Source organism: Doryrhamphus excisus, chromosome 9 (assembly GCF_030265055.1).
Source record: "Doryrhamphus excisus isolate RoL2022-K1 chromosome 9, RoL_Dexc_1.0, whole genome shotgun sequence".
Lineage (NCBI taxonomy): Eukaryota > Metazoa > Chordata > Actinopteri > Syngnathiformes > Syngnathidae > Doryrhamphus > Doryrhamphus excisus.
In genome coordinates, this window is record NC_080474.1 from 18,989,854 (window position 1) to 19,016,172 (window position 26,319).

A 26,319-nucleotide genomic window follows, 5' to 3' on the forward strand; every position below is an offset into this window, starting at 1 on the left:
TTGTAGTTAAAGCATGGAGCACATAATTAAAGCCCTGTCAACATGAAATAGCACCCCTATAGTTACTTTACCCATTTCGAAATGGAATATTTTTGTTGTTAGAGCACTGCTACCCTTCTCTTGTCAGGCAGTGGAGACCTGGTCTGCTTTTTAATGCTATTTACGTAATGATGAGAATAATTTCATTTTTATGTTTCACCGTAATGGTTAGCACAGTACATAAATCAGGTTATGAATCTCCTCCTCCACTGCTACGTTTTTTATGCAACAAGATAAATGGAAACGTTTCACGTTTTTTTCCGAAACATGTTCTTAGAATTTGACTGACTGCGAAGTCGTACAATTAGCATAGCGGCAACACATTTCTCAATTTACGACCCACTCTATTATGCTATTAATACTCATATGAGGTAATGAAGTACATGCACTGCCGACTGTGTTGCGTTCAGGCTTAATGTTGGTGTAAACATGCAGTGAGTGTCTCCATGTAAGGAGAAGACAGAGTGCAGCTGCAGTGTTTGTCTGTGAAACACTTCTTCTTGTCCACAGAGCAGGAGAAATACGCCATTGCACCCTGACTATTTATTCTGGACTCTATCCACAACCCCCCCACACCCCCTCTACGCTGTTACATTTCTGTTGTGGAGGCTGAGCTATCTCTCCGGTCCACCAAGGCATCTGCGGGAGTGAGCTCTGCTGTACAATAAATTGGGCGGCCCCTGGATCCACAACAGGCCCCTAAATAGGATGCCGATCTTGTTAAAACGTGGAGGACATTGCTAGGATTTCCTGTGCGGATAAAAAAGAAGAAACACTTGTTCTTCCACTTCGGGTGAGTACATACTATTTATTATATATATATAAGCATACCATATGGTAATGGATTTATTTCATTTGAACATGCATCAGATTACAATTGAATGCATCACATAATCAGTTCACAGTTCCACATGTCCAAAAGGAGTAGGAAGAAGCAAAGCTTATTAAATCCTACCCCTCCATTTGGTACTTTTACAATCAGTAACTGTTACATTTGTTCACTTCCTGCTTTCCATAATACAGTTTAAGGTTTTTTTGGGGTTTTTTTTTAAATAATGTACCTTGTACTGAAGTACAAGGTGATATGACCATCCAATGCCATAATGGGTACCATAGTAAGTGTCAATATAGTGATATGTATAGCACATCATGACTGGTTCAAGACTCTTCATCCTTGTATCCAAAAGGAGTAGGAAGAAGCAAAGCTTATTAAATCCTACCCCTCCATCTGGTACTTTTACAATCAGTAACTGTTACATTTGTTCACTTCCTGCTTTCCATAATACAGTTTAAGGTTTTTTGTTTGTTTTTTTTTTGTTTTTTTATAGATCATATTTTCCTCTCTTGTAGAGAAGTATTGGATGACATTTTTAGCTAATTGGTTATTTTTAGCCTTATGCATTATTTTAGCTGTTTGAAGATGAACTATATCAGCAAGTTGTAGTATTTGTGATTTTAGAAATAAGGAGTTAGTATGTTCTCTGTAGGCGGCATTATGAATTATCCTGACTGACCTTTTTTTGCAGTACATTACTCCATATTTCCACTCAATAAGTAAGATATGGTAGAACCAGAGTGCAATAAAGAGTGTGGAATGATTTCTGATGAAAAACGATGATAGTACAGTAAATCTTTATTATATTGCTACTGATGCCCCTTCGATGTATTTTAAGACCTACCTACCGATAGTTTATTGGCAATATTATATTACAACAGAAATAAAGTACAGTGCTTTTTATTGATGTGTTAACAAACATTAATTTAACAACATTTCATGTGAATAAATTAGATCAACTACAATAATAAACAATGTTAAATGAATAGCACTCTAAAGTAGGCAATGTTATGTTTCCATTATCTACTTTGTGTCGTAAAAGTGAAAGTAAAAGCAGTCCAAATGTGCACCATTGTCAGTGTTATGATATGAATATTGTGTTTTGTTTGCGATTTAATTTTATTTAGACAATGCATGACATTTAGAAGATAACTTTGAATATAAATCTTGTAAAGTTTGTTGCCAATATATTCGAACGTTGACACCAGCGATATTTTTTCCATTTTGTCAGCATTTCAAAGATTCCAGCTCTTTTCTAATCATAACATTGGAAGTACTGCCGGTTACGCATTCATGTTGAATGTTTTTCTTAAGTTGTTTATTTCTGTCGGCAGTCTGCGGGTTTGGAACGTGGGTCAAGAAGGTCTGTAATCGTTTATGTCTCCAGTCCCATGTTGCACACACATCCCGCCTCTTGTTAGTTTTTTACGTTTTTAAGAGCACTGATAGGTTTTAGCTATCATTTCAAATCAACACACTCATTCAGAGATACTGTTTAAAACAGGGGTCTCAAACTCAATTTACCTGGGGGCCAATGGGGCTAGGGTCAATCAAGAAAATCAATCAGTAATAAATAAATATAATAATAATAATAAAACGGCAAATAATAAAAACTTAAGAAACCACATATAGTTGGTGGGTAGACAAATTATTTTTTTCATATTAAAATGAACAAAGCATTATTAGAGCCCTGTAGACATGACAAAACACGACTATAGTCACATTTATACTTTTTTTTTTATTTACAACATATTGCGCAACTGCAGGGTCTTGAGACACATGCTAACTCGCAAACTAGAGCGCTAGCGACCTAAACGGTAGCCTTCAAGTTATTTCCTTTAAACTTAAATAGCCAAAAACGTACCACTTCCACACGGATTGGGAGGATAACTATTAACAGTTATTTAACCTTTAACATGAACATTAATCAAACGTAATAATTTTTTTCTGGGTACATGATACCATACAGCATCCATATCAAACTTGCGCGGGCCGCACTAACAAACTTTCATATCAAGGCGGGGGCCTAAAACTAGTGTCCTGCGGGCCACATTTGGCCCACGGGCCGCGTGTTTGAGACCCCTGGTTTAAAACAATGATAAACATTACCGGTTGCCATGGTTATATGAAGACACACATCATCATCTGGTCCCTGATTTTCAAGTGAAACCCTCTCCAAGTTAAACCACTTCTTCTCTGTCTTACTTAGTTCAGCAAAGAGGGGGTCTTTCCGACACAATGGCAATAATTCATATACCAGAGTTCATCTTACTGTACATGGTCCATGCAGCCATCCCTCAAGGACTGACCCCTCGTGGACCACGGCCAATTTCACTCCCGAGAGACAATCCAGATCAGAATCCACCAATCCGAGAAGGTTGTGAGAGTGAGTTTTGATTGGACACATGTATGGAAAATGATTTATTACAAACCTTACAGTCCAAGTTCCCGGTCTCCAGGCAGATTGGTCAACTGTCCCATCAAGCTCTTCTTCACCGTTGACACTTCCGAGACCATTGCCCTCCAGGAGTCCCCACCTGGAATACTGGTGGAAAACATCAAAGAGTTCATGCGGGTTTTTGCCCAGAGGCTGGAAGATGAGGAGTACCGGGATCGGGTCCGCATTACCTGGTCTATCGGAGGTCTACACTTCTCTCAGACGCAAGTGGTCTTCAGCCAGTTTGCAACTCGAGAGAGCTTCATCAGGAGTCTCAGTGGCATTCGATACCTGGGCAAAGGCACCTACATCGACTGCGCTCTCCGAAATACGACGTATCACATGACTCAGCACTACGCGGGAACAAGCGCCGCTCTTTTCTCTGTGGTTATCACAGACGGTCACGTGACAGGAAGTCCCTGCGGTGGCATCAAAGTGACGGCGGAGAAGGCCCGCGAGCAGGGAATTGGCGTTTTCTCCGTAGCGGCATCCAGGTCCGTGGATGAGACGGGAATGAGGGAGATTGCCAGTTCACCAGCTGAAGTCTTCCGGAATGACTACTTAGCTGTGGAGATCGTCAACGGCAGGCCGAGAATAAAGACGGACTCCATTGATCGTATTATAAAAACCATGGTGATCTCCTGCCTTGAATATTAATAAAGTCTAATAGATTGATGCTATCATCATCATCATTCATCTAAATCTTTTCCTTGCAGAAATACCAAGCTTATTCCGAGGTAAGAAACAGTACCAGGTATGACGTGTCTTACTAAGTCTTACAGTTTTCTCTCAAACACTGTATCTGTAGTGCTACCAACAGGGCTGCATTGAAACTCCTGGGATCCCTGGACCGAGGGGACCTCGAGGGCCAAAGGTAAGCTTAGAATCGACCGTCTGTGCATGAATGAAATGAGATCGAATGGATGGGTTGGGGTGATAGGGTTGAGAATTTTGGGTTGGGAAGTATTGGAATGCCATCAGTTGGGATGGTGTCGGTTCTCATAGACCGGATAGGATGGGATGGTTTGATTGTGATGTCTGCATTAAGATGGGGTCATGGGATTGCTTAGGTTGGGCTGGAATGGAGGGTGTGGTTGCAATTGTAAAGGATGGGATGGAATGTTTGGGTTGGGATGATTGGGGTTGAGATGAAATGGCTGAGAATGGATGGTGTGGTTTTTAAAAGAGTGGTCAGAATAACGGTACTGGGATGGATGGATGGATCACATGGTTTCAGTTCCGGGTACTCCGGTTTCCTCCTACATTCCAAAAACATGCTAGGTTAATTAGCGACTCCAAATTGTCCATAGGTATGAATGTGAGTGTGAATGGTTGTTTGTCTATATGTGCCCTGTGATTGGCTGGCCACCAGTCCAGAGTGTACCCCGCCTCTCACCCGAAGACAGCTGGGATAGGCTCCAGCAACCCCGCGACCCTCAAGAGGATAAGCAGTAGAAAATTAATGAATGAATGTTGCCTCTGACCTCACAGCTCGGAGACCCGGGTTCAATTCCACCCTCGGCATCTCTGTGTGGAGTTTGCATGTTCTGCGTGGGTGCATGCGTGGGTTTTCTCCGGGTACTCCGGTTTTGTCCGACATTCCATAAACATGCTAGGTTAATTAGCGACTCCAAATTGTCCATAGGTATGAATGTGAGTGTGAATGGTTGTTTGTCTATATGTGCCCTGGGATTGGCTGGCTTGGCTGTGGTTGCGATTAGCAGCAATATGGACCCAACAAGGGTACACAAACACAAATAATATTTGCTATAATATCAATACTTTGGCATATTTACAGGGTCCAAAAGGGGACAGAGGTCTTCCGGGGCCACAAGGTGCAAAGGGAAAACAGGTAAGAAGGTTGTGCAGATACTGAATCCTCTCTACTGAGACACTGAGATTCTGAATATGACTTTTCCTAAAACAGGGTGATCCTGGCATTGAGGGTCCGATTGGACGTCCCGGACCAAAGGTTAGCTTAGGGTTACTAACCAACCGTATCCATGTTGTTTCCATCTCAAAAACATGCCCTTCATTGTGCTCTGACGTAGGGAGAAGTCGGGTTGAAGGGTGACAAGGTGAGAGCGAATGTTCTTAGTGTTCCTCAGATGATCTACCAGTCTTACAACTTTCTTACCAACAGGGTGAAATTGGAACAAGCGGAGCAAAGGTACTTTTAATGGGATTGCTATAATAAATTATATAAAGTAGCAACATTGCCGCCATGATCGGTTTGTATTGATCTCCAAATACTCAGGGTTTGGTAGGAGTACCTGGAAGGAATGGAACTGATGGACAAAAGGTGAGCTTTGGACAATTTATAATGAATGTCCAACTCAGTGGGTGTCGCTAATGTTCCATATGGTGATGTGTTCAGGGTAAAATCGGCCATATTGGAGCAATTGGCTGCACAGGGGAACCAGGCGACAAAGTAGGTTAATTTTGTTTCCTTATAGTGAACTTTATAAGTAACATATTGGTTTTTTGTGTCTATAAAAAGGGACAAGATGGCTTCCCAGGGGATGCTGGTGATACTGGACCACCAGGTGGAAAAGGAGAAAAGGTTTGAAACAAAAAAAAAATAAATGAAGTTTCTTAGGTTTCTAGGTTTTCTAGTAGAAAATGAATGAATGAATGAGTGAATGATTTTTAGTGAATATTTTAGTGCACGGTGGTCGAGTGGTTAGCGCGCAGACCTCACAGCTCCGAGACCAGGGTTCAATTCCACCCTCGGCCATCTCTGTGTGGAGTTTGCATGTTCTCCCCGTGCGTGCGTGGGTTTTCTCCGGGTACTCCGGTTTCCTCCCACATTCCAAAAACATGCTAGGTTAATTAGCGACTCCAAATTGTCCATAGGTATGAATGTGAGTGTGAATGGTTGTTTGTCTATATGTGCCCTGTGATTAGCTGGCCACCAGTCCAAGGTGGACCCCGCCTCTAATTAATCTGAATTTGTGTCTTTCAGGGTGACCTTGGCCTACCCGGGAAATCAGGTCCTTTAGGCCCCGAAGGTGAACGAGGAGCAAAGGTAAAAAAAAAAAAAAAACAACAACAAACTAATACCGCCTCCGAAAATCCCAAAGACAAAAACACGTGTACTTACTGTGTGCAGGGCGAAAGAGGAATCCCAGGAAATCCAGGAGCCCCGGGAGACAAGGGACCACGGGTACGAATGAAGCTTGTTTTAATGGTCTTCAATTGCCAAATAACAATACGACTCTTTCAAGGGACCTCGTGGCTTACCTGGACCAAAAGGCGAAGTGGTATATTTCTACAGTATGATGATCAATGATGGACTTCAGGTGACTTTGTCAAGAACTGTTCCAAACGTCCACAGGGAAGGAGAGGGGATCCAGGACCAAAAGGAGCTCAAGGATTTGTTGGCAAAAAGGGAGAGAAGGTGAAACAATCAATCCGAATTGAAACCAGAAGTTTACATACAATCTGTAAAAAACTAAGTAAGGTCATATGACTTGAATATTATTTTTATAAAAGAAGTTAAGCACTGTAAAATATAAAAACAACAATATTAACCTTACATTAGTAAAGTATAATAATGTAATTAATTACCTGGCTCTCATTTGAAGGGAGAACGAGCTCCACTGGGACGCAGGGGACATCCAGGGGAGGAAGGACCCAAGGGAGCAAAGGTGAGCTTTCTGAGGATATTCCCAAGTCATCCTTGGACTAAGATTGGAAAAACTCTTTGAACCATATTTTGGTGAAAAATTTTCTACAAAGCGGCTGCACGGTGGTCGAGTGGTTAGCACGTAGACCTCACAGCTAGGAAACCCGGGTTCAATTCCACCCTCTGCCATCTCTGTGTGGAGTTTGGGTTTTCTCCGGGTACTCCGGTTTCCTCCCACATTCCAAAAAACATGCTAGGTTAATTAGCGACTCAAAATTGTCCATAGGTATGAATGTGAGTGTGAATGGTTGTTTGTCTATATGTGCCCTGTGATTGGCTGGCCACCAGTCCAGGGTGTACCCGGCCTCTCGTCCAAAGACAGCTGGGATAGGCTCCAGCACCCCCGCGACCCTCATGAGGATAAGTGGTAGAAAATGAATGAATGAGTTCTCCTCCTATTTTGTGTGGAAGTGGTAACTTTTTGGCTTCTTATTTTGTCTTTCCCTACTCTTGGCTATCTTTGTATGGAGTTTGCATGTTCTCCCCGTGCATGCATGGGTTTTCTCCGGGTACTCCGGTTTCCTCCCACATTCCAAAAACATGCTAGGTTAATTAGCGACTCCAAATTCCATAGGTATGAACGTGAGTGTGAATGGTTGTTTGTCTATATGTGCCCTGTGATTGGCTGGCCACCAGTCCAGGGTGTACCCGGCCTCTCGTCCGAAGACAACTGGGATAGGCTCCAGCACCCCCCGTGAGGATAAGCGGTAGAAAATGACTGAATGAATTAGCTAGCACACATGCTAGCTAAATTCTGAGTCAAATTCTAATGTTTCAACTGGGCTCCAACGTCTGTTTTTAGGGGGCCCCTGGACTGCCGGGACCAAGGGGTCCACCCGGAGACCCAGGGAGCTCTGGAGCAAATGTGGGTTGTTCAAAACATCCAACAATAGTTTACTTTGAGAACAAGATAATGACACATAACACATAATAATGAATTTTACGCAAAGCAGGGCACCATGGGGAATCCTGGAGATCCTGGATCGAGAGGAGACCCAGGCACCCAAGGACCAACGGTAGCAAAAATAGATGAATTTGTTTTATGAGCTAGCCCCGCAATTTAAGATCTGTGTACTCATATCGAATTGGTTCTGTTTTCGAAAAGGGTGACAAAGGAAGACAAGGATTCAGCTACCCTGGACCAAGAGGACCTACCGTAATGTTCCCTTTCTGGCATAAAATACTTAAATACTGCATACACTACCGCTCAAAAGTTTGGGTTCACTTGCAAATTTTGTTGTTTTCTAAAGAATTTTCATGCATTTCACAAACAATTAAAATTAATCTGATAATTTTCAAAGAACCATCTACATTTTTGCATAGAGGCCTACTATCAACAACTGTCAGTCCTCTGCATCAATCTCCTGCTATGGCTAATGCTAATCCAAGGTAATCATTTTATAAGGATAATATATCATTAGAAAACCCGTCTAAAATCTAAACTAAAACCTCTTACCATGCTGTTAACTACTCCCTACAGAGAGCAGCACAAACTGGGTCTAACAAGGACAGAAAAACGCTGCACAACTGTGCAAGAAGACAAAGTGTGTACTTTAAGTCGTCACCTGGCAGTTGCCCTAAATAGTACCCGTCAAAAACCAGTCTCAGTATCAACAGTGAAGCACGACTTCAGGATGCTGGACTTCATAGCAGGACTGCCAAAAAAAAAACATATCTCAGACTGGCTAAAAAAAAATTCCCAAGTGATCCCAAACTTTTGAGCGGTAGTGTACGTACTTTACACCTCCGGGAAGTAACTACTGTACATTCTGCAGGGGGACAGAGGTATCCCAGGTAGAAAAGGACCGAGGGGCAGTCGAGGTGAATGTGGTGCCAAGGGAGAATCCGGCGACCCAGGTCCACGTGGAGAGTTTGTAAGTTTAATGCATTCACGGTTTATTAAAAATCTAGCGAAATGGAGGGATGTGATGTTGATGCAACAGGAAATGTGTCAACAACTCCCAAGAATCTCTGATGCTGGGTGCACAATTGAGACCACCAGGGTTCAGTCGATCGATTTCTGTCAATTGTGTGCTCTTTTTTTAACAAAATTAGGGGGAACCAGGTCAGGCGGGGGAGCCCGGAGCTAGAGGAGCCAGGGGGGATCCTGGGCCCGATGTGAGCAATCAGTGCATACTTGACTGACTTTCAACAAGTGCATTACATAAGGACTCGTGATGCGTGTGTGCAGGGTGGCCGTGGACCAGAGGGCGATGCTGCACTCACTGTGAGTATATCCTTTAGGAGGCCTTTGGTCAATAATTCATACTAATTATAGCCAGGGTGTTTATTCACCTAAAACATGCGGTCCGCGGGCCAAATGTGGTCCGCAGGACACTAGTTTGAGGCCCCCGCCTTGATATGCAAGTTTGATATGGATGCTGTATGGTATCATGTACCCAGAAAAAATTATTACGTTTGATTAATGTTCATGTTAAAGGTTAAATAACTGTTAATAGTTATCCTCCCTATCCGTGTGGAAGTGGTAAGTTTTTGGCTATTTAAGTTTAAAGGAAATAACTTGAAGGCTACCGTTTAGGTCGCTCGCTCGCTAGTTTGCGAGTTAGCATGTGTCTCAAGGCCCTGCAGTTGCGCAATATGTTGTAAATAAAAAGAGTATAAATGTGACTATAGTCGTGTTTTGTCATGTCTACAGGGCTCTAATAATGCTTTGTGAATTTTAATCTGAAAAAAATAATTTGTCTACCCGCCAACTATATGTGGTTTCTTAAGTTTTTATTATTTGCCGTTTTATTGTTATTATTATATTTATTTATTTATTACTGATTTTCAATCTTACTCACTTACTATGGTACCCATTATGTTATTGGATGGTCATATTTTTTTATTAAAAAAAAACAAAAAAAACCCTTAAACTGTATTATGGAAAGCAGGAAGTGAACAAATGTATAACTTATATTTTACCACTTATATAGTACCACTGCTACTTTTACCATCTGGTAAAAGTACCAGATGGAGGGGTAGGATGTAATAAGCTTTGCTTCTTCCTACTCCTTTCGGACATGTGGAACTGTGAACTGATTATGTGATGCATTCAATTGCAATCTGATGCACGTTCAAATGAAATCAAACCATTACCATTACCAAACCCGGTCCTGATTGAAAACATAAGAACTTATTTACGCAGCATTCATAGTATAACTGCATCACTTGTTACTGCAGGACTGCGACGTCATGACATACATCAGGGAGACGTGCGGTTGTTGCGGTGAGCAAAAATATGATCACCGTGTGCACTCAAGTCCAGTAAGAAGATCTTTTAACATGCTTATCTTTTCTTGTCTCAAGACTGCGAGAAGCGCTGCGGTGCACTGGACGTTGTATTTGTAATAGATAGCTCGGAGAGCGTCGGTCTCACCAACTTCACCTTGGAAAAGAACTTTGTAATCAACACCATTAATCGTCTGGGATCAATGGCCGCTAACCCCGCGTCTCCGACCGGTAAGATTGCCTTGTGAATGCTACCATAAAACGCCTCAAGTGACAGGAGTTTTTTTTGGGTTCCAGAGTTTCTAACATCTGCCTCTTTCAGGTACAAGAGTTGGAGTTGTGCAGTACAGTCACAACGGGACCTTTGAGGCCATTCGACTCGATGACCCCAACATAAACTCCATGTCTGCTTTTAAAATGGCGGTGAAAAATCTTCAGTGGATTGCCGGCGGCACCTTCACACCCTCGGCTCTCAAGTTCGCTTACGATCACCTCATCAGGGACGGCAAGAGAGCCCGAGCTAAAATATCGGTGGTTGTGATCACAGATGGACGCTTCGATCCGCGTGACGATGAGGATCTACTCAAATACCTCTGCCGGGACAGCAGCGTTGCGGTAAATGCAATCGGGGTCGGGGATATGTTTAGAAAAGCCCAGGATGACGAGATCCTGGGCTCCATAGCGTGCGACCAAAAGGGGCGAGTCACAGGGATGAAGAATTTCGTTGACTTGGTCGCAGAGGACTTCATAGACAAAATGGAGACTGTTCTTTGTCCCGGTCAGTGGTTAAAACATTCACGGTCGTGGTCTTAAATGTTGTTTTAACCATTGACTCCCCTTCCAGATCCAGTTGTTGTGTGCCCTGATCTCCCCTGCAAGACCGGTAGGTGCACTGGGTCTGGGTCTATTTTCCCTAAGCTAAACCTCCAATAAAACTCCAATAGAAGCTATTTATTTTGTTACTTGTTCCGTGTTTGTAGAGCCAGATGTTGCTCCCTGTGCCCAACGTCCAGTCGATTTGGTATTCCTGCTTGACGGTTCCGAACGCCTCGGAGCGCAGAACTTCCGTCACATCCGTGAATTCTTACAAACGGTGCCGGATAGACTGGTACTCGCCAGAACCAGAACAGATCGCCTGCGAGCTCGCTTGGCTCTATTGCAATACGGCGACGACGGTGAGAACTTTGTGGCTTTCCCTCTCACGCACGACCCTGTTCTCATCGCCGACGGTATCGCGCGTTTGGGTTATCTGGACTCTTCATCGAACGTGGGGGCAGCCATCACTCACGCCATCGACAGAGTACTAGGCAAGGGACCGGCTCGCCAGACGAGACGCCATGCAGAAATTGCATTTGTTTTCATCACGGATGGAGTCACAGACAAAAAGAACCTGGATGAAGCCGTTAGGGCCATGCGTGGGGCGCAAGTGGTGCCCACGGTGATCGCCGCAGGGAATGACGTGGATCAAGAAGTCTTAATGAAACTGGCAATGGGAGATGAGAATGCCGTATTCAGAGAAAAGGACTGGTCTGAGTGGCGGTCAGGCTTTTTTGACCATTTTTTCCGATGGATTTGTTAACGAGTAATCACGCTGGAGACGTATCTTGTATTGGTGCTACTGATGTTAATTCCATTTACTATTCCTCTTATGCACTGTACAATCTGACACTATATCCAATACACAATAAATCGGATTTAACAGGCCGAGCTATATTACAGTGTTTTGTTTTTTTTGGTCAATTTTCGGACCTCATTGTCCAATATTAAGCATTACAAAGAAAAACAATATTAGTTTTGTTCATACAAAAGTAGCAAAAGGTCTCCACGTGGGAGGTGAAACAATAGACGACTGAACAGATAAACACAGTGATGCATACTTTTCAGTTTTTTCGCAGTCGCTCCCATTGCCTTCATTCTTACATCATGTCCAGCTGCACAGGAAGAAGGAAGGGAGGGAAGGTTTTGAGTGTTTAAGATAAAGATTAGGCCTGGGACACACTGAGGTACTCGACTATGCAGGATTTTTTTTTTTTTTTTAAATGGGCCATATGTTTTGTAAAAGAATGAATGAAAATATATTTACCAAGTCATCAACATCGCCGGTGTCATCTTCTGTTATTGTGACCGCGTCGTCTTTCTTCTCCTCAGCAAGCAGAAACTGAAGATACAGCAGATGTCAGTTTGAGGTGTGGTCAATGACAGGGTGCTTTTTCTTTTTTTTTTGGGGGGGGGGGGGCAAATATATGAAACATTACAGTGCATTTCTTACATCAATCAAATTATTTACATTTGTATTCAACTATCAGATCACAAGCTCAAAAAGGAGTAGGCTGAAGCAAAAGCTTATAAATGCCTACCCCTTTTTGCAAGATATAATCATGTTCTTCTTCTTCTTAATTCTTAAAAACATGCATACTATGTTACATTATTGTTTCTCACATATACACTTACAATATCTATATATATATATATATACACATACACACACATAACACCTCATTACTACACATGTCTGAAAAGGAGCAGGAAGAAGCAAAGCTTATTAAATCCTACCCCTTCTCCACGCTATAGCAGTTACCAAAGTGATTTTTTTTCCACACATATAATCACAGAACAAAAGAAGAGTGGGAACATCGGACACCACAGCAAAACCCGAAGCACACCACCAACCCCCTGCCAGCCAACCCACCTGGCCCCGACCCCCCCTATAGTCCCTGAGTGCACCCACCTAGTGCCCAGCAACCCAGCAGTCCCCGCACACCCTGCTGCCCTCCAATAAGAAGCCATTTTGGCTGGACCCACAAATGTGTGAGATCCCTCGGCGGGCCTACATTTGGGTGGATTGTTTGGTCTGTTATTCAACAGTCCCTGTTATTATTAAAATTGTAATAATATTATTATTGTTATAATCTTTCTCATTATTACCATTATTATTGTTATCACCATTATTATACAGTAAACCTCGGATATATCGGATTCAATTGTTCCCACTGGTTTTGTCCGATATAAGCGAAATCCGTTATATGCGTATACCGGAAAATGTCCGTTTTACGCATATATCGGATTTATATCCGGTATATGCGTAAATCGGATTTTATCCGTTATAAAAAGGCACTTCCTTGACTATGTTTCCAATGTACCTGGACGCGCAGGCAACGCTGCAAACGCTGCAAATGACGTCGTATAGCGGCCTGTCACGATTCGGCGAATCGGAGCGCCATGATGCGGCCATCCGATATATGCGAGGGAAATTTAATGGAAATGCATTGGAACGGGACTGGAGATTTTGTCCGAAATAGGCGAAATCTGTTATAAAAAATCCGATATATGCAATGAATTTTTATTGGAAATGCATTACAGAAAAATCGGTTCTTTTTTATCTGTCCGTTGTGAGCGAATTTCCGATATATCCGAGTCCGATATATCCAAGGTTTACTGTAATCACAATTAATATTACCATTTTCATCATTATAGTTGTAAAAATTTTTGGATTTTTTTTTTTTTAATTTTACAGACTACATTAACTTTGTGAGGGACAGTTACCTGAGTGGCTTCGTGTTTGGATACAGAACTTCCTTGCACCTCGTCCTGGCTAATAAGAGATACGGCATCTATTGAGCAGGAAGCAACAGGATATGAGCAAAAAAAAAAAAAAAAACAGATTCTTATTTAAATTCATTATTAAGACTTTTTGGAAATTTTGTGACATCACAAATGCCAGAATGAATCGTTTGCTGAGCATACCTTGGACAAGCAGGTCCCAGAAGACCTCCAGCCCTCTTGTTGAGATGCTTCTTTTCAGGGACTGGAGGTAGCTGTTGTACAGATCGGCATTCCTCAGCTGTGTGCGCAAAGATAAGGAACATTTGGAATCCTTCAAATGTTTTCCAAGAGAAGCACATTGACTAGCGAGCACGTTTGTGCAAGAACTGGCACCGCGGTTCAGTGAGTGATACATAAATCTCTCTTGACGAAAATGACTCGCGTTGATAACTCAACATGACGTGACCCAGAAGAGAAGCACCTGCGTGGATTCCCCAAATGGGAGATAGCGAATGTTTATTTACCTTTACTGACTGCTCTCTGAAGGCCTGGATACAGGTGATGCTTTTCATATAGTACTGCGTGTTCTTGTTGCCTAGCAACTGCTCGATTCTGTGAGTCAGCTGCTCGCAGGCTGGAGGCGGGAAAAAGGGGAGGATACGGTTTCATCATCACAGCCAAACACAAAGAGCCGGCCATTAGTCGTGATAATGGCGTACTGGTCAGTGTGGCCTCACCTTTGTTGAATGGAAGTATTTTTTGTTTGATGAGGATGCGGAAATCCCGGGAAGGATCGACGCTTCCTACCTATAAGCAACGAGGAATGAGATTCTTAGAGGTGTGAACAAAGGGTCAGTCCTATACTAGAACCTGATCCATCTATCCCACCCAGATTCTTACCGAAGTAACAGAACCTTCAGAAATGTCAGCCAGATTATACTCCTCCTCCTCCTCCGCAGGAGCAGCATCTCCTTTTGCCTTCTTGGCATCGGGCTGCTCTGAACTGTGAGTGGAAGGGGTCAGATAGAAGGAGCAATACATGACTAATATAAACGTTTAACAGTGCAGTAAAAAAAAATGTTTCATGGCTCCATAACTGTGTATATTATATTGTATTTACAAGTCTTCAGTCATCCACTAGATCAGGGGTCTCAAACATGCGGCCCGCGGGCCATATGTGGCCCGCACGACACTAGTTTGAGGCCCCCGCCTTGATATGAAAGTTTAATGTTAGTGCGGCCGATGCAAGTTTGATATGGATGCTGTATGGTATCATGTACCCAGAAAAAATTAAATTATTACGTTTGATTAATGTTCATGTTAAAGGTTAAATAACTGTTAATAGTTATCCTCCCTATCCGTGTGGAAGTGGTAAGTTTTTGGCTATTTAAGTTTAAAGGAAATAACTTGAAGGCTACTGTTTATTATGTTTGATTAATGTTCATGTTAAAGGTTAAATAACTGTTAATAGTTATCCTCCCTATCCGTGTGGAAGTGGTAAGTTTTTGGCCATTTAAGTTGAAAGGAAATAACTTGGAGGCTACCGTTTAGGTCGCTAGCTCTCTAGTTTGCGAGTTAGCATGTGTCTCAAGACCCTGCAGTTGCACAATATGTTGTAAATAAAAAGAGTATAAATGTGACTATAGTCATGTTTTGTCATGTCTACAGGGCTCTAATAATGCTTTGTTCATTTTAATCTGAAAAAAATAATTTGTCTACCCACCAACTATATGTGGTTTCTTAAGTTTTTATTTGCCATTTTATTATTATTATTATATTTATTTATTACTGATTGATTGATTTTCTTTATTATTTTCTTCTTTTCTTTATTCTTGATTTGTTTATTTATTATTATTTATTATTATTATTTATTATTTATTATTATTATCATTATTATTATTTATAGTTTTGTGTAGAAAAATAAAAAGTAAGATATTTGAGAACAGTGGAATATTTTATCAGAGCTTTTCTTGTAGAAAATTGGAACCAAAGCAAAGTTTTTTCATTTTTCTGTTTTTAATAAATGCGTTTTTTTTTTTTTTTTTTGGAAAACCTGATGTGGCCCAGCCTCGCCCAGACCCGAGCTCCAGTGGCCCCCAAGTAAATTGAGTTTGAGACCCCTGCACTAGATCCAAAAACCAAACTTACTCTTTTCCAAAGATCTGAGCACTGGTCTTCAGCTTCTTTTTCTTCTCCACCTCTTTGAGAGGAAACATCCTTTTCACCTCCTCCAATGGTGCTCCACAACGTTCCTTAATGACATCTGGGCGGTCAAGTACAGCTGCTAGCCAGGGTTCCATCGGGGGTAAGGGGGTGCCGGGGTTGACAGCCCGATGATGTAAGCACTGAGAGACATTGGATTGGGTGACATGTTTAATGTCATTGGAGACAATCATTGCCTTGAAACTTTTGAAGCTGAAAGAAAGAAAGAAAGAAAGAAAGAAAGAAAGAAAGAAAGAAAGAAAGAAAGAAAGAAAGAAAGAAAGAAAGAAAGAAAGAAAGAAAGAAAGAAAGAAAGAAAGAAAGAAAGAAAGAAAGAAAGAAAGAAAGAAAGAAAGAAAGAAAGAAAGAAAGGCAAGGAAACAAGGAAGGAAGCAAGGAAGGAAGGAAGCAAGGAAGGAAGCAAGGAAGGAAGCAAGGAAGGAAGCAAGGAAGGAAGCAAGGAAGTACTCCGGTTTCCTCCCACATTCCAAAAACATGCTAGGTTAATTAGCGACTCCAAATTGTCCATAGGTATGAATGTGAGTGTGAATGGTTGTTTGTCTATATGTGCCCTGTGATTGGCTGGCCACCAGTCCAGGGTGTACCCTGCCTCTCGCCCGAAGGCAGCTGGGATAGGCTCCAGCACCCCCGCGACCCTCGTGAGGAAAAAGCGAAAATGAATGAATGAGAAATATTTACACTTATTTTGAACAGCACCTGCCACTTTTATATTTATATTGTTATTCCTTGTTTTATTTTTATGCTTTTCCTTATTCTTATTTTGACTTTCTACAAAATTCCCCGTGGAGTTGCACTCAAATTTCGTTGTATGCAATACAATGACAATAAAGTCGAAAAAGAAGAAATTTTCTGAGGTAAAAACGGTGCACAGAACCTGGAAATGCCTCTGGAATTGCGGGTTAGGAATGTTGTGGACTTTGACCATGTCTTGTAGATCTCCATCTTCGTCCTGCTCCACCAACATCATGGAGTCAATGAGAGAGTCGACAGCCTGCAGCTGTGTGTCTGGGGATACACAATAATATCAGTTGGGATTTGGTCGAGGCCAGAGATGTTTTCATTAAAGATTGTTTACTACACTGGCAGGCCAAAAAAACAAACAAAAAAAAGGTCACATACTCTCTACTTCCAGGGAATGCCTTTAGTATTACAGTAAACCTGGGATATATCGGATTCAATTGTTCCCACTGGTTTTGTCCGATATAAGCTAAATCCGTTATATGCGTATACCGGAAAATGTCCGTTTTACGCATATATCGGATTTATATCCGGTATATGCGTAAATCGGATTTTATCCGTTATAAAAAGGCACTTCCTTGACTATGTTTCCAATGTACCTGGACGCGCAGGCAACGCTGCAAACGCTGCAAATGACGTCGTATAGCGGCCTGTCACGATTCGGCGAATCGGAGCGCCACGATGCGGCCATCCGATATATGCGAGGGAAATTTAATGGAAATGCATTGGAACGGGACTGGAGATTTTGTCCGAAATAGGCGAAATCCGTTATAAAAAATCCGATATATGCAAAGAATTTTTATTGGAAATGCATTACAGAAAAATCTGTTCTTTTTTATCTGTCCGTTGTGAGCGAATTTCCGATATATCCGAGTCCGATATATCCGAGGTTTACTGTAATTACTGCATGCATTTTTTGTGGCATTGTTTCCACAACTTTCTGCAATTTCTGTCCAGAGTTTCATTATTCTTGTTATATTATTATTGTTCACTAACATGATGATGACGGGAGAGTGGGACCAGTGCGCACTTTCTGTTTTGCAAAACATCTCAATAAATTCTCAATGGGTTTAGATCTGGACACTCGAACCACACAATTTGAGCCGGTTGAATCCTGGCATTGTCATTTTATGGAATATTGGGATATTACAATGCCATCAGGGAAGAAAGAAAACAATAATAAACATTTTTTTGGCACACAATATGTTGCAAGAACTACAACCTGATGAACTGCAGCAAACCCAATCATATTTGTTTAGTTACAATAAATCCAGGGGGTGACTTTTTTTTTTTTTTGGTGAGGCAGTGTAGCTTGGCAATCCGAATAATAATAATAATAATAAAGCTTATTTCTGATGTGCCTATGGTTACATACAGAAATATCATCAGTAAACTATACCTGAAGGTGTAAATTTCTTGCTGTCCAGCGACGCAAAGGTAAAGTGACTAAGGTCTTCCATGAAGGGAAGCTGGACGTATATGAGACACTGTAGAGAGCAGCATGTGTACAGTTAGCATAAGTTAGCATAAGTTAGCATGTGTACAGTTAGCATAAGCATCACAGAACTAGATGGGGGTTCATTCTGCAAAAATATACCTCGTAGTGCTGCTTAATGCAAGGGAAAGCTGCTCCTATTTGAGGGTTAGCGCGGCGGTCGTAGGCGTAGCGAACGATGGCAACCATCTTGAGTTCATCCAGTGCCCGCACCAGAGCGGACAGCGCCACTCCCGCATGCTGATATCAGAAGAAATATATATTATTACGAACACAGCGTCACCTTTTTACTTTTTTTTTTACCTGATCGTTAAGTGCAGCGAATATCTTGATGGCTTGATATCCCATGAAAGAATGGCGCTGAACCTGCAGGCGGCACACATGAATAACACAGAACACGTCGATGCCATGCGGAAATATGAATAACAGTACCAGATTCCGTTTGGTGAAGCCAAGAACAGCAAAGCACTTCCCATCGTGTTTGTACTTCATCTGCTCTTGATCCACTTTGGAGAAGGGAACAATATCACTTCCGTAGCAAAAACCTGGTAACACAGAACAGGGGCACTCATTTTTGAAATGTCATTAGAACTCTTTTATACACTGTAATCAATTAACTTGATCATCATGGAAATGATAATTGATTCATTCCATCTTGAGGGGAAATGGAGTGCACTACAATAAGCAATTTATGTAATGAAATATAGTCAATGAGGGACTGATAAAATTATTTATTTAGTTATTATTTATTTTTTGGTATGATACTATTTGACACTAGCATGGAAACATATCATCATGCTTACATATTTACAAAAGTAATACTGCGGAACCATGGTTTTTGCCCAAAAATTACACAATTATGTCTAACATACTAGTTGAGGGCTGCACGGCGGACGAGTGGTTAGCGCGTAGACCTCACAGCTAGGAGACCAGGGTTCAATTCCACCCTCGGCCATCTCTGTATGGAGTTTGCATGTTCTCCCCGTGCATGCGTGGGTTTTCTCCGGGTACTCCGGTTTCCTCCCACATTCCAAAAACATGCTAGGTTAATTAGCGACTCCAAATTGTCCATAGGTATGAATGTGAGTGTGAATGGTTGTTTGTCTATATGTGCCCTGTGATTGAACAAATCAATCACAATCATCTTTATTTTCAAATTTTCTGTGTTTGTATGCTTTACTTGTTCGTGGAATACAGGATTAAGTTGAATGAGATGTGTTTTCTGAGGAGAAAAACTGCTATTTTGGGTTAAATAAATAAAAATCCATAACAAATCGGGCCATGGATGCTGGATTGCGAATGAGTGGGGTAATAGCTTTAACTCTAATAGCAAAATGTGCAGCAAACCTTTAAGCACATTAAGTAGCGCATTCTCATTAATTTCCTTTTTTTGTTATAACATCATGACGGTCCTTTTCTTATCACCGCTACTCCCCTGTCAAATGGTAAAAATAACGATTGGAAAGGTCACATAAGTGGCCTGTTTTGTTTGGATTCTGGATTCTTTCTTCTTTAAATTCTTTAACCGGGTTTCCATGAAATGAACTGTTGAAATTCTGATGGTTCACTGTTGATAAATACTGTGATATGTTTTTTTTTTCTTATCACATGAGGCATTTTATCCACTCATTTTTAAGTCCATTGGTCACGGATCCTGTTCAAGGTAACATGTGATGTTGGAGCCTACCCAGGTGAGTGGTCACCACAGGGTCAAAGTTACACATACAAACAACCTGAGCATTTCTTGGACGTCTGTGAACGCCATCAGGCTATAATATCTGACCTGTCCAACCTCAGGCAGAACAAACCATTGTCTAATACAATTAACCATCTGAGTCTTGGAGAATACCCCTAGTTTAGTTTTAGTTTCATTTTCCATTTATTTTGATGAAAATATTTTTCTCTCGCTGGGTATGACCACATACAATAACGTCTACCTGAGCTTGTTTCGTAAACAAATAGCAGAGCTTGGTGGAGGGCGGAGAGTTTATATGGCTTACAGCCACGTTCATATAAGGAAATCTGCTCCTCTGTGACATCACAAAAGAACAGTTTTACCACGCCTTTTAAAACCGAGCGTTTTGAGCCATCCCAGGTCTCAATCCCGAATGCGTAAACCTCATTATAAGAAACTTTGGTGTCGTTTAACATGAGAGTACTACATTCTAACTACATTTATAGGTCAGAAAAGTGGCAAAAAGCATTATATGTCTCCTTTAAAGATGTAGTTTGAATACCTTGAATAATGTCATCCTTTGGCACCTCCGTCTCGTTGTCATCATCCAGACAGTACACGGTCTCTCTCTTCACGTCGTCCTTCTGATTGCTCTGAGCATCAACCGTGAGCCACGTTTTCTTCAGCTTCTCCTCGGTCACCTGGTTGGACACAAGCAGGATAAATTGTGAAAATAAATTTTGGACTTTCGATAAAGGAAACGGATAGAACAAACATGTGGATCATGGAGCATCCACAACCACGGCGAGCGGTGGGTGAGCATCACCACCATCAGGTACACATCGGAATATCATCACTAGCACGTGTATTCAGGCAAACTACGGCCCGGGGGCCACATCCGGCCCGCCAAGTGTTTCAATATGGCCCGCCTGTTCAAAGTATTTTATTTAAACTCAACATACAACCTGGCATTGTGGCTTGGGCCAACTTTTTGATGGTTGAGGTAGCTGCTTTATCAATTTCGTTATTTGATGTGGTCTGTTGTTTACAAAATGCTCCTGGAAAAAGGAACACAAGCACAACAGTAAAAATAATAATAATAATAATAACAATAATAATGTTGTTGTTAATAATATTAATATAATAATAGTAATATTATTATTATTATTAAAAATAATAAACAATATTATTGTTATTATTATTATTAATATATAATAATAATATATTATATAATAATATAAATAATAATTATAATATATTATATTATATTATATAATGATAATAATATTACTATAACTAATAATAATAACAATAGTAATTTTAATAAAAATAATAATAATCACAATAATAATAATACATTTAATTTATAATACACTTCACATCAAATAAATGATTTCAAAGTTCACATATCGCAGATTGCATGACACTTTTACATGTAAAATATGTGTAAAAATATAGGTGTAAAAATTGACTGTTACATGTAAAATACTATATACCCCCCCCCCCCCCCTTCCCGGCAATTTTGTTAAATCAATGCGGCCCGTGAGTCAAAAAGTTTGCCCACCCCTGCCCTAGTCTCTACACTACTTAGTGTCACTGTAGTTATCCATGTAAAGGCTATCCAGTGTTGTGACTAGTGAGTGTCCAATTATACAATATACAGTAAACCTCGGATATATCGGAAATTCGCTCACAACGGACAGATAAAAAAGAACCGATTTTTCTGTAATGCATTTCCAATAAAAATTCATTGCATATATCGGATTTTTTATAACGGATTTCGCCTATTTCGGACAAAATCTCCAGTCCCGTTCCAATGCGTTTCCATTAAATTTCCCTCGCATATATCGGATGGCCGCATCGTGGCGCTCCGATTCGCCGAATCGTGACAGGCCGCTATACGACGTCATTTGCAGCGTTTGCAGCGTTGCCTGCGCGTCCAGGTACATTGGAAACATAGTCAAGGAAGTGCCTTTTTATAACGGATAAAATCCGATTTACGCATATACCGGATATAAATCAGATATATGCGTAAAACGGACATTTTCCGGTATACGCATATAACGGATTTCGCTTATATCGGACAAAACCAGTGGGAACAATTGAATCCGATATATCCGAGGTTTACTGTATATTGTTTAATATATAATGCTCTTATCAAACCACATACAGCTTTGAAGCCAACGATGCGGATGGAAAGACTGCTGCCGATGGTCAGCTGACAGGGCCAGGCCATAGGTCGTCTCTCAATGCACTTAAACATATGAAGTTGCTCAATTGCATTCCTACAAGTTGTTCAAACAGAGCGCAAATTGTTACGTCATCAAGAAATGGCATTATTCCAATTTAAAAATAGAAGAAAAAAAACAACAATAGTGAGCATCTAGTGTTGACGAAAGCCTTCAAACCTCAGCGTGTAAATTTGATCAAGACCTTCCTGCTCATCCAGGTTGAGCATGATGTGTTTGACCATTTCCAGTCCGCTCTTCTGCTCCCTGGAAAGACCTTTACCAGAGCCAGGAGCACCAGGACCTCCTCTGCCCGCATCCCCAGCATCTTTTGCTTCATCTTCAACAGGAAAAGGTAAACTGAAAAGTAAATGCAAATATTTTTAATAGAATATTTTCATTCATTCATTTTCTACCGCTTATCCTCACGAGGGTCGCGGGTTGTGCTGGAGCCTATCCCAGCTGTCTTCGGGCGAGAGGCGGGCTACACCCTGGACTGGTTGCAAGCCAATCACAGCGCACATATAGACAAATATATAGACATATAGACATATACACAAAGACACAGTTGCATCTCTCCCAGTCAGTGAGAGTGACAGGAAGAAAAGCTCTCGGGTGAATAGGGTGAAGTCATTTGGCACCTCCAGTTTGCATCTTTATCCAGATCCTCACCAAAATCTAATGGGTTCTTGAGTTTTTATGGTGTTTTTATGGTATTTTAATCACAGGGCACATATAGACAAACAACCATTCACACTCACATTCATACCTATGGACAACTTGGAGTCGCTAATTAACCTAGCATGTTTTTGGAATGTGGGAAGAAAACCTACGCATGCACGGGAAGAACATGCAAACTCCACACAGCGACGCCCGAGGGTGGAATTGAACTCAGGTCTCCTAGCTGTGAGGCCTGCGTGCTAACCACTCGCCCACCGTGCAGCCCAATACACTATATTCAAGCAATTTAAGTGGCACACATATAACTTCCCTTGTACATTATCATATTCAATGTGATAATATTCATCTATGAGAATAATTAATAATAATAATAATTAACTCATACTCAAGTGAATATTCAGGGAAATGTTAAGATTTCTTTTTTTCCATAATTTTCATTATAATACACACTGCAGACGTGGTGACTGTACAGCAACACATGATGATACTAGCTAAAAGTAAAGGTAAAAAGGTAATACTTTAAGTTTTTGTTGTCATTTCCTGTGGACAAAATGTTTATTTTGGGTGCAGTGCCTGTTTGTTCAAGCTGAGGCAACCTGCAATTAATTGTGGCATGCACTATGACCCATTTATCATTAAATCACTAAAATTACATCACTAAAATCATCACTAAAATTAATATACATGTATCTGCTCCTGTGCAATACTATGTGTATATATTGGATATCTTGTTAAATTGTCTTTTTTACTCTACTTTTATATACTTTTTTTTTTTTAATTGACTACTGCACTGAAAGGAGAAGCTCTCCAATCTCGTTGTACATCTTGTATAATGACAATAAAGGCCATTCCATTCCATTCCATTCCATATTAGAGGGGAAGGTGACTAAATTTGGAGCTTACAAGAACTGCAAGGTGATGCCGGCTTGCTTGAGGTTTTCAATGATGACGTCCAGTTGCTCAGAGTCTGCTTCAGTAGCGAGGTCACTCAACAAGGCGATGTTGAGTCGGTCATAACTTTTCCCACTGAAAAAAAAAATGATGTCAGATCATATGAAGAACACTGTCGTACATTTGTATATACCATGAGTTATCAAATAGAGAGCTTACTTTGTTCCTGTTTGAAGGAGATCCATGCAGACAACGAGGGCATCTAACCCTGTAACATTTGTTAAGGTTTTCAACAAGTCTCATGGTGATTTCTTGTATTAGCGGGTGTACAATATGTAGAAAGATACAGTCAGCCTGCTGATTCTCTGGGTGGACCTGATTCTCAATCTCCGCCAGAAGCTCCAGATCAGGTATCATCAGGTTGCGGTGTACAGTGATGTTCTGGTACTGGTCATCCTGGGCCAGCGGGTTCTCGGTGGAGTCAGTGCCGAATAGAACCAATGCTAATTCATCCTTAGCTTCTGCAAATACCTGACATTTAAATTGTAATAATTTGTATCATGTGTGCCAGTAACCCATTTCGAATGTACTGTATTTGTGTCCGAGGTTACCTGACGTTGGACAAACTTCTGAACGACTTTTTTGGCTTGTTCAAATGATGATTCTTCACCAAGTGCTGAGTTGGACATGGAAAAGCCCACGTCCATGCACAGCACCAGAAACGACTGCAGTAAACAGAAAATAAAACCAAAAAAACTTTTTATATCTGACTGCTGTGCCCCGCCCCGCTTTTAATAATGTTTTAATTGTGTATTAACCAATGAATGTTGTATTTTGGTGGTCTTCCTTTCTGTTTACTTGCTTTATTCAACTTCATTGTTCTGTAAAGTGTCTTTGAGTATTTTGAAAAGCGCTATACAAATAAAATGTATTATTATTATTATAAACATTTTGCTATGGTTCCTATCAGGCTTGTCAACTTGCCCCCATTCGCCGCCGTCAACATGTCCCAACATGCCTTTTCCCTCCATGAAACACGCACCGTTACCAGGTAGAAAAACAACTGACAAAGTATATATCCTAGAAAGTGTTGGCAACTAAATATAAATTAAAATACTTCAATATAAATGTACTTACTTTTGACTTGGCCATACTGTTTTTGTTTCCCCGCTTTCTACCGCTGTGTTACCTGTTAAAAGATCCGGAGCAAACACGAGTTCACTTCCTGGATACAAAGAAAATAGTTCCGCCGAGCAAACACGAGTTCACTTCCTGGATACAAAGAAAATAGTTCCGCCAAGCAAACACGAGTTCACTTCCTGGATACAAAGAAAATAGTTCCGCCGAGCAAACACGAGTTCACTTCCTGGATACAAAGAAAGTAGTTCCGCCGTCATCAGCTATGCTTATGTTTGTTCCCTACGAAATAGGCCGACGTTTGTGTTAGTTAGTATATAAAAAAATCATATTAGTTATTAAGATGTTTTGATTTTTTTTTAAAGTGGAACACTGTAATATACAGAAAGGTGAGCGGATCGATTAAAATATCGGTTTTGTCCATACCAGAGTAGCAGCTTGAATGTAGATAAATCAAAATCAATACTGTTGCCATGCAACAAGGTGCCATTTTTTATTTATAAATCCTTTACATCCTGAAGGTTTATCACATAAAACATGGAATGCAACAAGTTCCGACCTGATGGTCTGAAAAAAAAACATATTTCACAGCATTACTTGGTACGTTTAGAGACAATAACAATGTGTTTATACAGTACTTTATATCATAGATTTCACCAAAGATATATTTCAGTTAGCCTTGGATAGAGATTTGAAACACATTTTTTTTTAAAAAGAGAACAACTGTATAAAACAACTATGTTCAAGAATCTACACTTAAATAGTAAAATAAATTAAACAAGCATTAAAAGCAGTTTCAACACTTGATAACGGACATTTGTATTATGATGAATGTGAAGACATATGTTGTTATTTGGACTTGGGCTTTGAATTATAGCTGGATATATCTGCATAAAACTACTCCAGGTGAATATGTAATATTGTAGAGACTGAAAGGTTCCAATGTGCGGGGAAAAAAAAATTTTTTGGTGAGCAAAAAATATAAATAGAGCTATTTTGATGTGATGATCGTGTAGAAAATAAGTGACCACAAAATGCATATACTCCAGAAAATGTGCAATGTTACAATACTGTGCAAAAGGCTGTGATTACTATTTTTTTAAAACTAATTAAAAGTTGCACGGCGGTCGAGTGGTTAGCGCGCAGACCTCACAGCTAGGAGACCAGGGTTCAATTCCACCCTCGGCCATCTCTGTGTGGAGTTTGCATGTTCTCCCCCCGTGCATGCGTGGGTTTTCTCCGGGTACTCCGGTTTCCTCCCACATTCCAAAAACATGCTAGGTTAATTGGCCACTCCAAATTGTCCATAGGTATGAATGTGAGTGTGAATGGTTGTTTGTCTATATGTGCCCTGTGATTGGCTGGCCACCAGTCCAGGGTGTACCCCGCCTCTCGCCCGAAGACAGCTGGGATAGGCTCCAGCATTAATGAATAATTAAAAGTTTGAATCAGAAAAATTCATACTCTTCAGAGTGACA

At 40.8% G+C, this 26,319-nt stretch overlaps 2 protein-coding genes across 4 annotated transcripts; one reads left to right on the forward strand and one right to left on the reverse strand.

The window, feature by feature from the left end:
• Window positions 1–453: 453 nt before the first annotated feature.
• LOC131136034 (collagen alpha-2(VI) chain-like) lies at window positions 454–12,272 on the forward strand. 3 transcript variants are annotated; one of them, XM_058082498.1, is made up of 28 exons: window positions 454–832; window positions 3,084–3,251; window positions 3,334–3,944; window positions 4,028–4,048; window positions 4,120–4,185; window positions 5,110–5,163; window positions 5,239–5,283; window positions 5,363–5,389; window positions 5,455–5,481; window positions 5,569–5,613; window positions 5,689–5,742; window positions 5,812–5,874; window positions 6,277–6,339; window positions 6,424–6,477; window positions 6,539–6,574; window positions 6,649–6,711; window positions 6,899–6,961; window positions 7,802–7,864; window positions 7,950–8,015; window positions 8,105–8,155; window positions 8,775–8,873; window positions 9,055–9,117; window positions 9,191–9,226; window positions 10,183–10,228; window positions 10,309–10,461; window positions 10,553–11,008; window positions 11,075–11,113; window positions 11,211–12,272. In XM_058082498.1, exons 2-28 carry the CDS (start codon window positions 3,113–3,115, stop codon window positions 11,807–11,809), a joined length of 3,102 nt encoding a protein of 1,033 aa, XP_057938481.1. In that variant the 5' UTR covers window positions 454–832; window positions 3,084–3,112; the 3' UTR covers window positions 11,810–12,272. The 3 variants fall into 3 exon arrangements, with proteins under 3 accessions (XP_057938481.1, XP_057938479.1, XP_057938480.1); XM_058082496.1 differs by having other exon boundaries at window positions 455–832; window positions 3,084–3,260; XM_058082497.1 differs by having other exon boundaries at window positions 457–832; window positions 3,084–3,260; window positions 7,953–8,015.
• Window positions 9,942–24,990, reverse strand: xrcc5 (X-ray repair complementing defective repair in Chinese hamster cells 5). Its single transcript, XM_058082500.1, has 21 exons — window positions 24,842–24,990; window positions 24,316–24,429; window positions 24,052–24,235; window positions 23,924–23,972; window positions 23,717–23,839; window positions 22,313–22,492; window positions 22,075–22,189; window positions 20,467–20,605; window positions 18,662–18,774; window positions 18,533–18,595; window positions 18,332–18,469; window positions 18,134–18,221; window positions 16,871–17,001; window positions 15,922–16,118; window positions 14,674–14,776; window positions 14,511–14,580; window positions 14,298–14,407; window positions 13,975–14,071; window positions 13,774–13,841; window positions 12,314–12,388; window positions 9,942–12,161 (listed from the first exon to the last, which is right to left on the reverse strand). The coding sequence occupies exons 1-21, from the start codon at window positions 24,854–24,856 to the stop codon at window positions 12,147–12,149; spliced, it is 2,187 nt and encodes a 728-aa protein (XP_057938483.1). The 5' UTR covers window positions 24,857–24,990; the 3' UTR covers window positions 9,942–12,146.
• Between the last annotated feature and the right edge of the window lie 1,329 nt (window positions 24,991–26,319).